This window comes from Eupeodes corollae, unplaced genomic scaffold (genome assembly GCF_945859685.1).
Source record: "Eupeodes corollae unplaced genomic scaffold, idEupCoro1.1 scaffold_620, whole genome shotgun sequence".
Taxonomy (NCBI): domain Eukaryota; kingdom Metazoa; phylum Arthropoda; class Insecta; order Diptera; family Syrphidae; genus Eupeodes; species Eupeodes corollae.
The window spans coordinates 25,204-38,746 of record NW_026605554.1 but is presented as its reverse complement, the minus strand read 5'-3'; the positions used below and the strand labels follow the sequence as shown (position 1 = coordinate 38,746).

The 13,543-nt window shown below is 34.0% G+C and overlaps 1 protein-coding gene across 1 annotated transcript; it reads right to left on the bottom strand.

The window, feature by feature from the left end:
* Nucleotides 1–4,302: 4,302 nt before the first annotated feature.
* On the bottom strand, nucleotides 4,303–6,861 carry LOC129953535 (uncharacterized). Its single transcript, XM_056066779.1, has 2 exons — nucleotides 6,703–6,861; nucleotides 4,303–6,613 (listed from the first exon to the last, which is right to left on the bottom strand). The coding sequence occupies exons 1-2, from the start codon at nucleotides 6,773–6,775 to the stop codon at nucleotides 5,289–5,291; spliced, it is 1,398 nt and encodes a 465-aa protein (XP_055922754.1). The 5' UTR covers nucleotides 6,776–6,861; the 3' UTR covers nucleotides 4,303–5,288.
* Nucleotides 6,862–13,543: the final 6,682 nt, after the last annotated feature.

The window sequence follows — 13,543 nt, the reverse complement described above, 5'->3', positions numbered from 1 at the left end:
GTTTCGGAGATAAAATCATTTTGTATTCGTAAACTTTTCGAGGAGACAATTTCTTTTAAGTTTTTTTTTTATTCATAAAAAAACCGTTACTTAAATTTTTTTCAAAAAATATACTTGATTGGTATCACATTACATTATATTATATACAATTTAATTCAAGACTTTAGCTTTTTTTGCTCATGAGATATTTAAGAGTAACCGAAATGTTCACCTTTTTTTTTTAAACTGCTATATTAAAAAAAACTCCCACGCAATTTTCTTGAGAGCCCTTTCTGCATCTTTTTGTCTTATTATCTGTATAACAAAATTTATTTTAAGTCGATATCTCTAGTGGTTTATGAGCTATGAACGACGAAAAAACCTCGCAAAAGTACGGATGTACGGACGTACGGACATACGGACATACGGACATACGGACGTAAGATCGTGCGTACACACGCACGCAGAGACATCTTCCTAAAAATCTTTTATTTCGAATGTAGGGACCTTTAATCGTCGAGAAATGTCAAAATTTTCACTTTGACAAATCGGACCCATTACAATAACTTCCTATGGGAAGTTAAAAATTAGATTAAAGGCTTCAAATTATTTATTTTTAATAAAAAATATTGTTTTCAATATTGAATATTATTTATAAAATTTCAACTTTTAGTTTTTTTCATAAAAAATTAAAATCTTCAAAAAATAGGATCTAAAAATATCTCGTGAATAATAAAATTCATTGGCTTCAAATTAATTTAATTCATCCAATTTGTTTGTATAAGAAATATACTAAAATTTTTAAAAAGTGGTAAAAATTGGTTTTTGAATAAAAATCTCGGTTACCAAAATAGATTTTGAAATCAAATTATTTTATCATATGCAAAATATTATTGGTAATTTTTTAATTTTTTTTTTAATAATTTAACTGATAACTTTTTTAATAAAACACGAAAACCTACAATCCTTTTAAGCAAGACTAATCTACAGACGGGATGGAAAGTTATCATTATTATTTTGGTTGTCAGTGAACTTTCGTTGGAAAACGTCCCTCTGCCTTGTGCGTCCGTTGCCCATGCGCGTTTTGTTCGAGTCTTGTGCCTAATCGTGATATTTGTCTTATTGTTCCCCATACATATTTTCAATGTTAACAAAAAAAAAACAAATAATCAGTAAAAAAATAAAGTCTACATCTGTTTTGGTTTTTGTTATTCTTTTATTTGCATTGGCTTGAAATTTTAGGGTAGATTATTGTAATATTCGTGGGCTTAGAGCGAATTTTCATTCTGTGTACTCCCATACTGCTTGAAACCTAACCCAGCTGGTAAACGAGCCCACTCGAATATCGGACGTGGTAGGTCGAGCAGAAAACACTCTTGACTTGTTTCTTACCTCTGACCCATGGTAAGTACACTATTAGTGTTACATTTCCTCTAGGCACATCTGACCATTGTGTCATATCAGCAAATTTCTCGTGTAAAAACTCTCCAGTTTAAGAAAGAGCTCCTAAGAGAACCGTTTGGCAATACGAGAAAGCCAACTGGGATGGTCTCAATAATTACTTCAGGATCTTTAACTGATCACTATGCTTCCTCGATAGTGATGATGACGCCAGCGCAGATATGATCACAAGTTTGATTCTCCTGGGAATGAGAACTTTTATCCCGAATAGGGTTAAAAGCATCAGACCTAAGGAAAACGCATGGTTCGATGCGACTTTTAAAGAGGTTATTAGGGTTAAGAAGGTAAGTTTCCGTTGTTTTAAAGCCAATCCAACTGAGAAAAAACGGAAAAAGTTCAAGCAAGCTAAAAAGGCTTGCAACGCCAATATTCAATTGACCAAATTTGTACATGACCAAAAACTAATGCAAAAAATACTGCAATATCCCAAAGGCAGTAAAAATTTTTGGTCATTTGTAAAAAGTATGAAGAATTCTTCCTCTTCCTCGGTTCCTACGCTCGTTGTGAATGACACTCCATTTGTTAGCTCTTTAGAGAAAGCAAATCTCTTTGCTAGGCAGTTCGCCACCAATTCAACGCTGCCAGTGAGTGTTATGACTCCGCCTGTACTTGATCGAGTTAATGATTCTATGGGGCAAATCTTTTTTCGCACTCGTACTGTAGCGAGAGTCCTAAAAGATCATAACATACATAAATCTTCTGGTCAGGATGGTATCCCCGCTATTGTTCTGAAGCGGTGTTCTTCATCGCTGGCAAAACCACTGCGTAAGCTTTTTCATCTGTCCTACTCCTCAGGTCTCGCTCCGAACGGATGGAAAACCGCATTTGTCCAGCCTATTCCCAAAAAAGGCGAATCTTCCCTACTGTCTAATTATCGACCGATTGCACTAACGTCCCTTCTTTCCAAGGTCATGGAAACGCTGATTAATTATCAGCTCAAGAAATATCTTGAAGATCGAAAGCTTCTTAATGCGCGGCAATACGGCTTTCGTAGCAATAGGTCCACTGGTGATCTCATGGTTCATCTCACCGATTGAGATTTGCTCCACTAATCTTTACATCGTTCTGGAGAAAGTAAGATTATTGCACTTGATATTTCAAAAGTATTTGATAGGGTTTGACATCAGGCTCTCTTATGGAAAATGCTTGCTTTCGGTTTTCATGAATCCCTGCTTCATTGGATTAGTAATTACCTTTCGGATCGTTCAATACAAGTAGTATTGGATGGATTCAAGTCTGAAAACCACATAATAAATGCTGGTGTGCCGCAGGGCTCTGTTTTATCTCCAACACTCTTTCTCATTTTTATAAATGATCTCCTGTCTGCAACATCTAATCCAATACATTGTTTCGCTGACGTACTATGGTCAGCTTTTCATATTCGTTTTCAGATTCACACCCCTCTTCTTCGGATGTGGAACTGCAACAACAAAATATGATAAGCTCATTATATTCCAACCTAAACAGCATTGTACAATGGGGAATAAGAAACCGCGTGGAATTTAATGCTTCGAAAACGCAATGCTGTCCTTTATCGTTAAAGCAAAATATACCCCCACTGCCATTATCCATCAATGGCACTTGCATCGAGGAAACTGAACATCTCGATATTCTCGGTATGTGTATCACCAACCACCTTTCGTGGAACGATCCCATACGCAATGTCGCCCAAAATGCCGCAAGATGTTTGGTTTTGTAAGGCGATGCAAGAAGTTTTCCTCACTCCCTGATCTGGCTGTTATTTACAGGACTTATATACGTCCAAAGCTTGAGTATAACTCCCATATCTGGGCTGGTGCTCCTGCAACTTACTTAAGCCTCTTGGATAGTATTGAACGTAGAGCATTTAGATTGATTGGTGATATTAACATCATAAGATCATTTACGTCACTTGAACATCGTCGAAATGTTTCTTGTCTCACCCTGTTTTACCGTTATTTTAATAGTTTATGCTCTAGAGAAATAGCCAGCTGCATTCCTCCCCTTAAATAGTTAAACCGTAATACTCGCGCTTCTAGGAATGCTCATGAATATATCCTCGAGCCCAACTTCGGTCGTACTGTCAAGTACAGAGATTCGTTCTTTAGCCGTACCATGCGAATGTGGAATGCCTTGCCACACTCTGTCTTTCCCAATATTCATTTATTCAAAACCAATGTGCACCGACATCTCCTTTCAAACCCTCTCTCCCTTTCCTAGTGCTCACACTGTGTCTACATAATAAGGGTAATATATCTCTTTGAGTGTGCGCTTATTATACAAAAAATGTATAAAAGTTGGTAAAAATTGATTTTGAAATATTGGCTTCAAGCTATCTTATAAGAAATATTGTTTTCAACATTCGATAAAATTTTGAAAAAAATCGAATATATGGTTATTTTACAAAAAATAAAACTCTAATAAAAAAAATAAAATTTGGTAAAAATGTACTTTCGAATCAATTAGCTTTTCAAAAATTAAAAATATTGGCTTCAAACTTATTTTATTTTACAGAAAATATTGTTTTCGATATTCGGTAATTTTTATATAAAAATCCAACAGTCCGAATTTTAATAAAAAATAAAATCTACAAAAAATATTACGTACATTTTGTAAAAAATGATACGAGTACAGATAGACAAACTTTTAATCAAGACAAATCGATAGACGTAATGGTAAGTTATCAGTGTGGGTCGCATCCCAGCCTGTTTTTACATTATTATTGAATTGTTAAAAGACAACACGTTTTAAGAACTAATTTCTTAATTGAAAATCTTATAAAACCCAATAAAAAACCATCATCATTCACTTCCCCTTTAAATTGTGTGTTTTGTCAGAATTTCGTAGGCATGGGTACCTACAACAAAACAAAATATAAGTATATTATATCAATCAAGGTCTTTACCCTTTCCCCCTATAATCTATACAAACTGTCACACATTGGTCATCTTCAATTGATTCCTAAAACCAACAACCTATTATGATTATACATTTACCCATACCTACCTTATCTGGGTATAAAATCCAAAATCAATATTCAACCACTCTGAATTCTTTTAAACACACACTCGTACATATCTAAGTTCCAACAAAAAAAAGGGCAACATCAAAAAAGCCATCTTAACACCCAAACCCATATTTACATTCACTCAATTCAATTTGAACAAAAGAAAACAATAAAATACAAAAAATAAAAGAAAAACACAAAACATCAATCCCAAAAACCGATGTGATGGCAACATGAGTTCACTGGCCCATAAACTAAGAAACAAACAAATCCCAGTAGATACAATCAACTCAGGCAGCAAAAGCTGCTCCCAACTCGTACTGCTGCTGATTCTGCTTCTATACTGCTCCATCCGGCCTTTCCTTCTTCGAATTCGATGTACGATGATGTATAGAAGTTTCCTGAACAACACCCCTTCCCATGGGGGCTTAGGTTTGGGCGATGTACACAATAAAACACTCGATTTGTTAGGTGTTATTTTCAAGCCACAAGAAGTTTTATTTTGAATAATTAAGCAGTTTGTCGTCAAATCAATGCATTCCCCCTACTCCCCTCCCTTTCTTCACTTTTTTTCTGACACTCGTACTCGTATATCACATGGCACTCTAATGTTATCTGTTGTCTGTTGTATCATCTTCATCATCATCATCATCATCTTCGTCAGCTTCTCAGGGCGTAGGTCGAAGTCTTTGGGGAAGGTGGAGATTTTTACGATTCTCTGCATCTTTCGTGTCAGGATTTCATTCACGTCTTTTCTTACTTCTTTTATTTTTTGTCATACCTTTTGGTACATGTTATTCCCTCCCCATCTTCATCCCATTTCTTATCATCAGAGTCCTCAGCATGATATTCATCACCATCACTACCCCAAAATCGGGTCCAAAGCTGATATTAGATTACCATCAGGTTTGGTCGAATTCGAATTATTGGAAAGTGAAGAAGGACCAGTAGCAAGCACAGAACTGAGTATATTCGGATTTGGAAAACGAATTCCGGGTGGCTTGCCGAAATTCCTTCTTTCTGATGTTGTGATTCTCCTTGTCGTCGTCCTCGTCGTTGACATCATCTTTGCTAGCTTCTGTCCTATCTTGACTTTGATCCTATTGATTGATTTTTTATTGTTCGGTCTGCAACTTGTTGCATTCCCACACCCATCATCAACATGACCAACACCAAAACCAACTCTAACACCAGGTGGCGGCGGCGGTGACGTTGTTATTGGTTTACCTGCTCTAATTGGCCGATTTAGTATTTGCAATTGAGTTTCACCTTTTACATCCTGATCTCGGTCAGCAGGCTTCGATGAATTTATCTTATTCTTCTTTGCAGGTTTTGTTGTGGGCTCTTTGAAATGTTCTCGGTAGATTCCAGAAGCCAATGACAATGATGATGACGACGTTGTCGATGATGATGTCAGGAGTGGCTGAGTTTCGGAGAATCCGTCGAATGGACGAGGACGAAGGAGTACTGAGCGCCGGCTGCTGCCGATTGCTGTTGTCCTTCTTTTTGTATCCCGGTACTTGGACGAATGTTTGGTTTTGCTGGATGAAGACGAATTTGACTTTGGTTGTTGTTTTGCTGTTACATCAGCCACTAGCTTCAAGTTGCTCTGTTCCGCATGAGGTGGCGTGATGGAGTCAAGGCTATTATTGTTAGCATAGCTATCTGCGATGCTTCGTAACTGACCTGATTTTGTTGGTGGTCCATGTATGGAACTGAGGTCCTCAAATGTTTTGGAAATAAAGTTGCCTTCCAATACTGTGGTTTTATCCATGGTCTTTTTTGAATTCTGATGGAGATTCAGAAACGGATCGGTTTGGTTCGAGGAATTTTGGTCTGTTTGGTCACTCATAACTTTAGTTATGGGTTTTGTACTTTGCGAGGCATTAATGATGCCATAAAGGATATTTTCGGTGCTACCAAGTGACTGGCTACTATCAACTTCGAAACTAGATTTTCCATAATCCTCTGACTCTGATTCTGATTCTGAGTCAAAATCGGTTAAATCTTCATCAGGAAAACTATTGTGCTGCCGCAGCAGCATTTCCATAAGCAATTTCATTGCAGCATCATCATACTCCAGTGCTCGATATCTCGAACTAAAGGTAGGGACCTCTTGGTCTATTGGTTGTTCTACTCCATTGCTGCAGTCCTCACCATTAGCTCCTGACCTGCACAAAGGAATTTCTGAAAGTTGAGAAGTTCGGTTTCAATTAATTTTGTAGGTTGTAATTTATTTTGGGATAGGAATATTGGTAAGTTGAAAAATCACTTACGTTTACTGGGCTTACACAAAGTTGCCAAAACAGCAAAAACCACTATGACAGCCGTTGCCAAACCTTCTTTCATGTTTGAGATTTTAAAGTGAAATCTGCCACGGCACGCAGCTCGGCGGTGGCAGCGTCACTGCGTGGCTGATGGCCCACTAGACTAAAAACCATTATTAACCATTTCTAAAATATTATTATACGATTCGAAAATTCTATTGTCCCACTAAGGTAAATAGATTCAAAAACAATACCATCGACGAAGCACCAAAGTTTAAGCTAAAGTTAATTATAAATTCATCAACTTGTACCTATTTTTGAGGCCATAACTACCGTTCGTTCTAGATATATATGCATTATGAGAACCGCTCATTTTAGCGCCAAACATAATGATTTTCAATTCTGAATTTGATTGAGAGTGTAATTGGAGTTTTATGGTAATCGAGTTGTCAGCAGCTTCCAAACTATGGTCTTTAGCTTTGTTGTTGTTGTTGTTTAGGTTGCGAGAAACACCGAAACCTATTTAAGTTTTGTATTTTGTTAAACGGGTTTTTCAACTAAAGCACTGAATTAATTATTATTATTTTAGTTGAAAGAGAGTGTTTTTAGGTTTAGTTTTGTGTGATTTTTGAAAATGAAAAATAAATGTATTTATAGTCATTTTGATAATAATGTTATTATTTCGAGACTCATTTTTACTGTTGGTATCTGTGGTCGTGTTTTAGTTATAAATACGGTGATTTTCATAAAATATATCTTATTGTTTATGCTAAAATATATCTGATTAGAAAGTTAGGCGCCACACTTACAGTGGGACCGAGATGAAAGAATAATTTTTAAATTGTAAAAATAAAATTAGGAATTTAAAGTAGGTAGTTGTAATTTAAAAGCTTTTTAATTGAATTCAGTAAATAGTACACTATTTTGAGTAAAATTTTTGTTTATATTTTTAAAAGTTTTTTTCTTTTTTGGACATAAAATAATCGACATTTTTTTAGACTTTTTAATTAAAAATGCTTAATTTTGTGTTCAAGTTATTTTTAATGATGTTTTTGAAAATAATTTAGAACTCAGTTAATTTATTAAAGAACTGGTTCAACAAAGTTTGTTGTTTTAAAAGATTAAGTTGATTTCACTTAAAGTCTAAAAAATCGTTTAAGATTTTAGTCATTTTCTAATTTTTATTTCTAAAAATGTACCACTGTGTGTTTTTACATGTTCGATAGGTTAAATTAAATTGTAATTGTGGAGATAATTTTGTTATAGAACTCAAAAAACAATACATTTGAAAAAAATTAGGAAATTATTAATTACGTTTGTGTTAAAAACTGTCCCAAAGCTAATTAATTTTACTGTAGACTGTAATTTAGTAAATCAGATCAATAGGGGCAACTTGAAGATTTGTAAAAAAAAATTAAATGCGAGATTTAAATTGAGCTTGAAGTTGCAATGACTTAGAGAATGCAAGAAAAGTATGTATCCCAATGCTGCGTTCCTATATCTTGTCCCCGATTTCAAAGTTGAGGTCAATTTTATTGAAGCTTTGGGCTTTAAAAAGCAAGAAGAGCACCTGCTAATTAAAAGTTGCATATTTTTCACAAAAACCATTTTAATGTTGATCGTAACGTTGGTGTTTTATGCTTAACTTTAGATCGGATGTTGTTCTAATGGGTCCGATTTGTCGAATTGAAAATTTTGACATTTTTCGGAAAATATCTGGTCAATGAGAGCATCTAGTGAATTAATAATCGTGCAGAAATCGACCGGTAATTTTCTGCATCCAGTTTCATCTACAGTAACTTTTCCGTCATCTTTATCCAACAGTTGTTTTGAGAATGCTTCAGCCGATGGATCTTGGGTTATTTTGAATATTTAGTAGCAGTTTAAATATAAAATTAGCTGTTCTGCCTCCATCCAATAAAGTTGCTGAAATGGCAGTCAATGCGATGATATTACCCGTGTTTTTTTGGCAATCTATAAATAGTAAAGTAGAAAATTTTCAAGAAAATCTGCAGTAGCCAGATTTTTGTATTGAAAAATTGGTTCAACTGAAAGAAGATCTGTCAGCAAAATAATAAAAAAAGACGCTGCGATGCGACCCACACTGATAACTTCCCATCCCGTCTGACGATTTGTCTTGCTTAAAAGTTTGTCTATATGTATTTTTACCAAATTTGCGCACTATTTTTTGTAGATTTTATTTTTTATGAAAAAAACGGACTGTTGGATTTTTATATAAAAATTACTGAATATTGAAAACAATATTTTGTCCGAAATAAAATAAGTTTGAAGCCAATATTTTTAATTTTTGAAAAGCTATTTGAACCGAAAGTAAATTTTTACAAAGTTTTAGTATTGTTTTTTTTAGGTTTTTATTTTTTGTTAAAAAACTGTCAATTCGAATTTTTTAAAAATTTTACCAAATGTTGAAAACAAAATTTCTTATAAAATTAAATTAGTTTGAAGCCAATATTTAAAATTTTTGAAGAGATATTTGAGTCGAAAATCAATTTTTACCAACTTTTATACATTTTTTTCAGGTTTTTATTTTTTGTAAAAAAACTGTCAATTCGATTTTTCTCAAAATTTGTCTTAATGTTGAAAACAATGTTTCTTATAAGAAAAAATTAGTAAGAACCTATTATCTCAAAGTTTTTAAAAGATATTTGAGTCGAAAATCATTTTTTACGAACTTTTGTTAATTTTTTTTTTCGGTTTTTAATTTTTTTTACAAAAACTGTCGAATCGATTTTTTTCAAACTTTAACTGAATTTTGAAAACAAAATGTTTTGAAAGATAAAAGTAAATTAAAGCCAATATCTCAAAGTTTTGAAAAGATATTTGAGTCGAAAATCAATTTTTACCAACTTTTATACATTTTTTTTTAGGTTTTTATTTTTTGTAAAAAAAACTGTCAATTAGAGTTTTCTCAAAATTTTATCAGATGGCAAAAGCATTATTCTCCATTGCAGAAATTTGTTTGAGAGATGAAATCATATTTCAGTCTTAAAATTTTGGAGGTGACAAATTTTTTTTTTTCAGTTTTATTGATTTATAAAAAAAAAACGTTATATTGATTTTTTTTCAAAAAATATACCTGTTTGGTATCACGTTATAATATATTATATAAAATTTAATTCAAGTCTCTAGCGTTTTTGGTTCGTAAGATATTTAAGGTTAACCAAAATTTTCATCTTTTTTTCAAACTGATATGGTAAAAAAACCACCCACGCAATTTTCTTGAGAGCCCTTTCTGCATCTTTCTGCCTTATTATCTGTATAAAAAAATTTATTTGAAGTCGATATCTCTTCTGGTTCTTGAGCTATCGATCACGAAAAAAAACGTCACGTACGTACACACGCACGCACAGGCATCTTTCTAAAAATCTTTTATTTCGACTCTAGGGACCTTGAAAAGTCGAGAAATGTCAAAATTTTCAATTTGACAAATCGGACCCATTACAAGAACTTCCTATGGGAAGTTAAAAAACACACAAATAGAAAAAGGTTTTGTGAAAAAATTAACAATTTTCAAGAAGAAAGGGTAAGAAAACATCTGGAGATTGAAATTCTGAAAAAAAAGTATGACACAAAATAAAAACTTCAAGAAGGGGGTTTGTTCGTAGACAACTACAATAACATGTGGAGTTGAAGCGGGTTTGAAGCTGGCATCAATTCTTTATATACCTGAATCGAGTTGAAATGAGCTTGATTCCACTCGATTCCAGTCTGAGTCTAGTCAAAATTTTTGAAGAAAACATGTGTGGAGGAGTTTGTTTTACAGAAATTGCGTTATGGTCTGTTTATTTGCTTGTTTGTGTACAAAAAATATAGTTTTGTTTTACCCAAATTATAAAAAAAACCGTGCATGATGGTTAAACATTGGACTGTCATGTGAGAGGTCTTAGGTTCGATCCCTGCCTGTGCTACCTAAAGTTTTGTTTACGGGTACTGCCACTTGCGATTAATTGACAAATTCCCCAAGTGTAATTTTTGTCATGAAAAAGTGTTTTCTCAAATTAGTCGTACGGATTCGGCATGTAAACTGTAGGTCCCCTCCAATCCCGCAATTACTCGCACACAGGAATGGTTGATAGAGATTGCACATGGAGTTGATAGTATATTTTTAAATATATGGTGCTGAACTATTTAGTTCTTAATTGTTTAACACGAATCAAACTAACTCTTTTTCACTTCATAAGAAACATCAAAACACCATTTACATTTTAGAAAGTGCTTCCAAACTTATTCATCTTTAAATCTTCTTGTGCGGTGGAAACACCAAAAAAAAATTATTTAATCTAAACTCAGATAAACGTTTGTTGGAAACATAGCAAAACTTAATTATTCTTTTAATTGTTTGCTCTTGCAAAATAAGCCCATTTAGTCCATTTTCATTAACAAAACTAAATAATATCAACAGTAAAAGATTTATTTTTCTCCCAATGGAAAACACATGATAACAAATGCACGACTACTCTCAACGAACACAGCCATCGAGCTACAAATGCAATATCAATCGTACCAAGATTTGATAACGAAAGATCCATTCGAGAATCAAATGTCAAAATCTATATTACTTACCAACTTTTATATAAATTATATCCCCCACAAGGTCTAGTCACTAGGGAAAAACTCAAATAGGCTTTTAACAGCTTTAAGTCATATAAATCTGCAGGTCCGGTATAATTCCAGCTGAACTGCAAGAAAATGCAAGTTTTCTAATATTCATCCTAGAAAACATCTTTAAGTGATGCCTTTAATTGGCATACATCCCGATGTCTTGAAAACAAGTTAAAGTCGTTTTCATTCCAAAAGTTGGAAAAACCAGCCACGTTAACCCCAAAGACCTAAGACCTATCATCTTATCATCATTTCTTCTCAAAACTTTTGAACGTTTGATCGATATCCACTTAAGGGCAAGTATTGAAAAGTCCCTCCTTTCAAAGGCTCAACACGCCTACAACAAAGGGAAATCAGTTGAATAGGCTCTACACAGTATAGTACGTAAAATCGAATATTCCCTCCATCATAAAGATTACACCTTAGTTGCCTTCTTAGATATAGAAGGTGCATTTAACAATGTCGACACATCTGCATCGATCAACGAATTGATTAATCAGTTGCTGATGAGCAGGATTATCAATTCAAAACAGGGCGATTTTAATGCACAGAGGGGTGTCAGCAGAGGTACGCCACAAGGTGGTTTCCTATCTCCTCTCCTCTGGAACTTAGTAATAAATAAATTACTAATTACTCTAGAAAGAGAGGGATATAAAGTGTTTGCTTATGGGGACGATGTTGCTGTTGCAGTAACGGGTAAACATCCCAATATACTAAAAGAATTCTTTCAAAACGCTTTAAATAACCTCACCAGATGGGCAATTCGGTGTGGATTAGGCGTTAACCCACAAAAAACCGACCTTGCCCTCTTCACAAGAAAATACATAGTCCCACTCATTGATTCTCCCCTCATAAACGGTGTACCACTTAAATTCTCTGAACAAGCAAAATACTTGGGTCTCATATTGGATAAGAAATTAAGTTGGAAACCTAATATTCAAGAAAGAATAAATTGTTCCATCTAATACCGCTGGACATTTTCAGCAAGCAAACGGCTGCTAATACAGCCATATGCCATAGCCAAACCATTTTTTTGAACTCGTACTTGGAGCCCCTGCAAATGATTTTTGTGGGATTTGCATGGACGAGGAGGAGGAGGAGACAATCTCTTATCTTCTGTGCACATGCCCTGCCTTATCACAAAGACGTAGAATCCAAAATGTCTGACATTATTTGTCTCCTAAGCTCCAATTGGTTCGACGGGTAAAGCTGATCAACTGATCCATGTGGTATCACAACGGACCATACTTTGGTCTAAGTGTGTTGGACTTCCCAACCAACAGCCACTTCAACCTAACCCAACCTACCAACTTTTATGTCATAGTTACAGATTTTTTGAATAACATTTAAAGTTTAAGTTATAATTTTCTTAAGCCTATTCTATTCAACGGAGAGCTTTTTAAATGATTGCTGCTAACAATATCACAAACTAAATTACGTTACTCGAACAACGTTTTGATTTATCCTTGGATTACCTTTTTCACCGTTATTTTAATAGCCTATCCTTTATTGAAATTTCCACTTGCATTCATTTCCTTTAAAAGTTCAATTGTAATACTAGTCTTCTAGGAATACCCATCAGTTTATATTTAAGTCTAAATTCGGCCGCACTGTGAAGTGCGGATATTCGTTCCTTAGCGGTACTACATGAATGTGGAATGCTTTAGCACACTCTGTCAAATTTGTAAAAGAATTAGAAGATAGTGTACTTCTTTTCAAAACCTCACTTCAAGATATTCAAAGCCCTTTGAGAGTACAAAATTAATTGTTTCATACTGTTTCTTTGACATTAAAAACTTTTGTAGCTTAAGGAAAAATACATACTTACAAAAAATGCCTACATCATGTTTCATCAATTCTTATTTCTGTCTGCTTTTCCAATTCAGAACCCAGAGAATATTTCAAGTTTTTTCTTTTTATAGCTTTTATTTTTTTTTTAATTTGAAAGATGTTAGTGCGGCTCTTTGGAATAAAAAGTTCACACAAAACTTCCATCAACAACTATTTAATCACAAACCTGTTTCCAGTCTGTTACTACTTTTACATGTACATATATGTATCTACATATATCCATTTTCGATAAAACATGATTATCGTGTACTTCAAAAGATAACTTAAAAATTAATCAACTATGTAAGATACCGTGATGCTGGTCGTTCCATACCCACTAATAGTAACTTCCAAACAAGTTTTACGTCTTCGTGAATGTGTTTTTTTTGTTTTTGTT

Coding starts and splice junctions, on each gene's coding strand:
- LOC129953535 (XM_056066779.1), bottom strand. CDS start 6,775: ATGAAAGAAGGTTTGGCAACGGCTGTCATAGTGGTTTTTGCTGTTTTG. Junction 6,614..6,702: donor TTTGTGTAAGCCCAGTAAAC/GTAAGTGATTTT, acceptor CTCAACTTTCAG/AAATTCCTTTGTGCAGGTCA.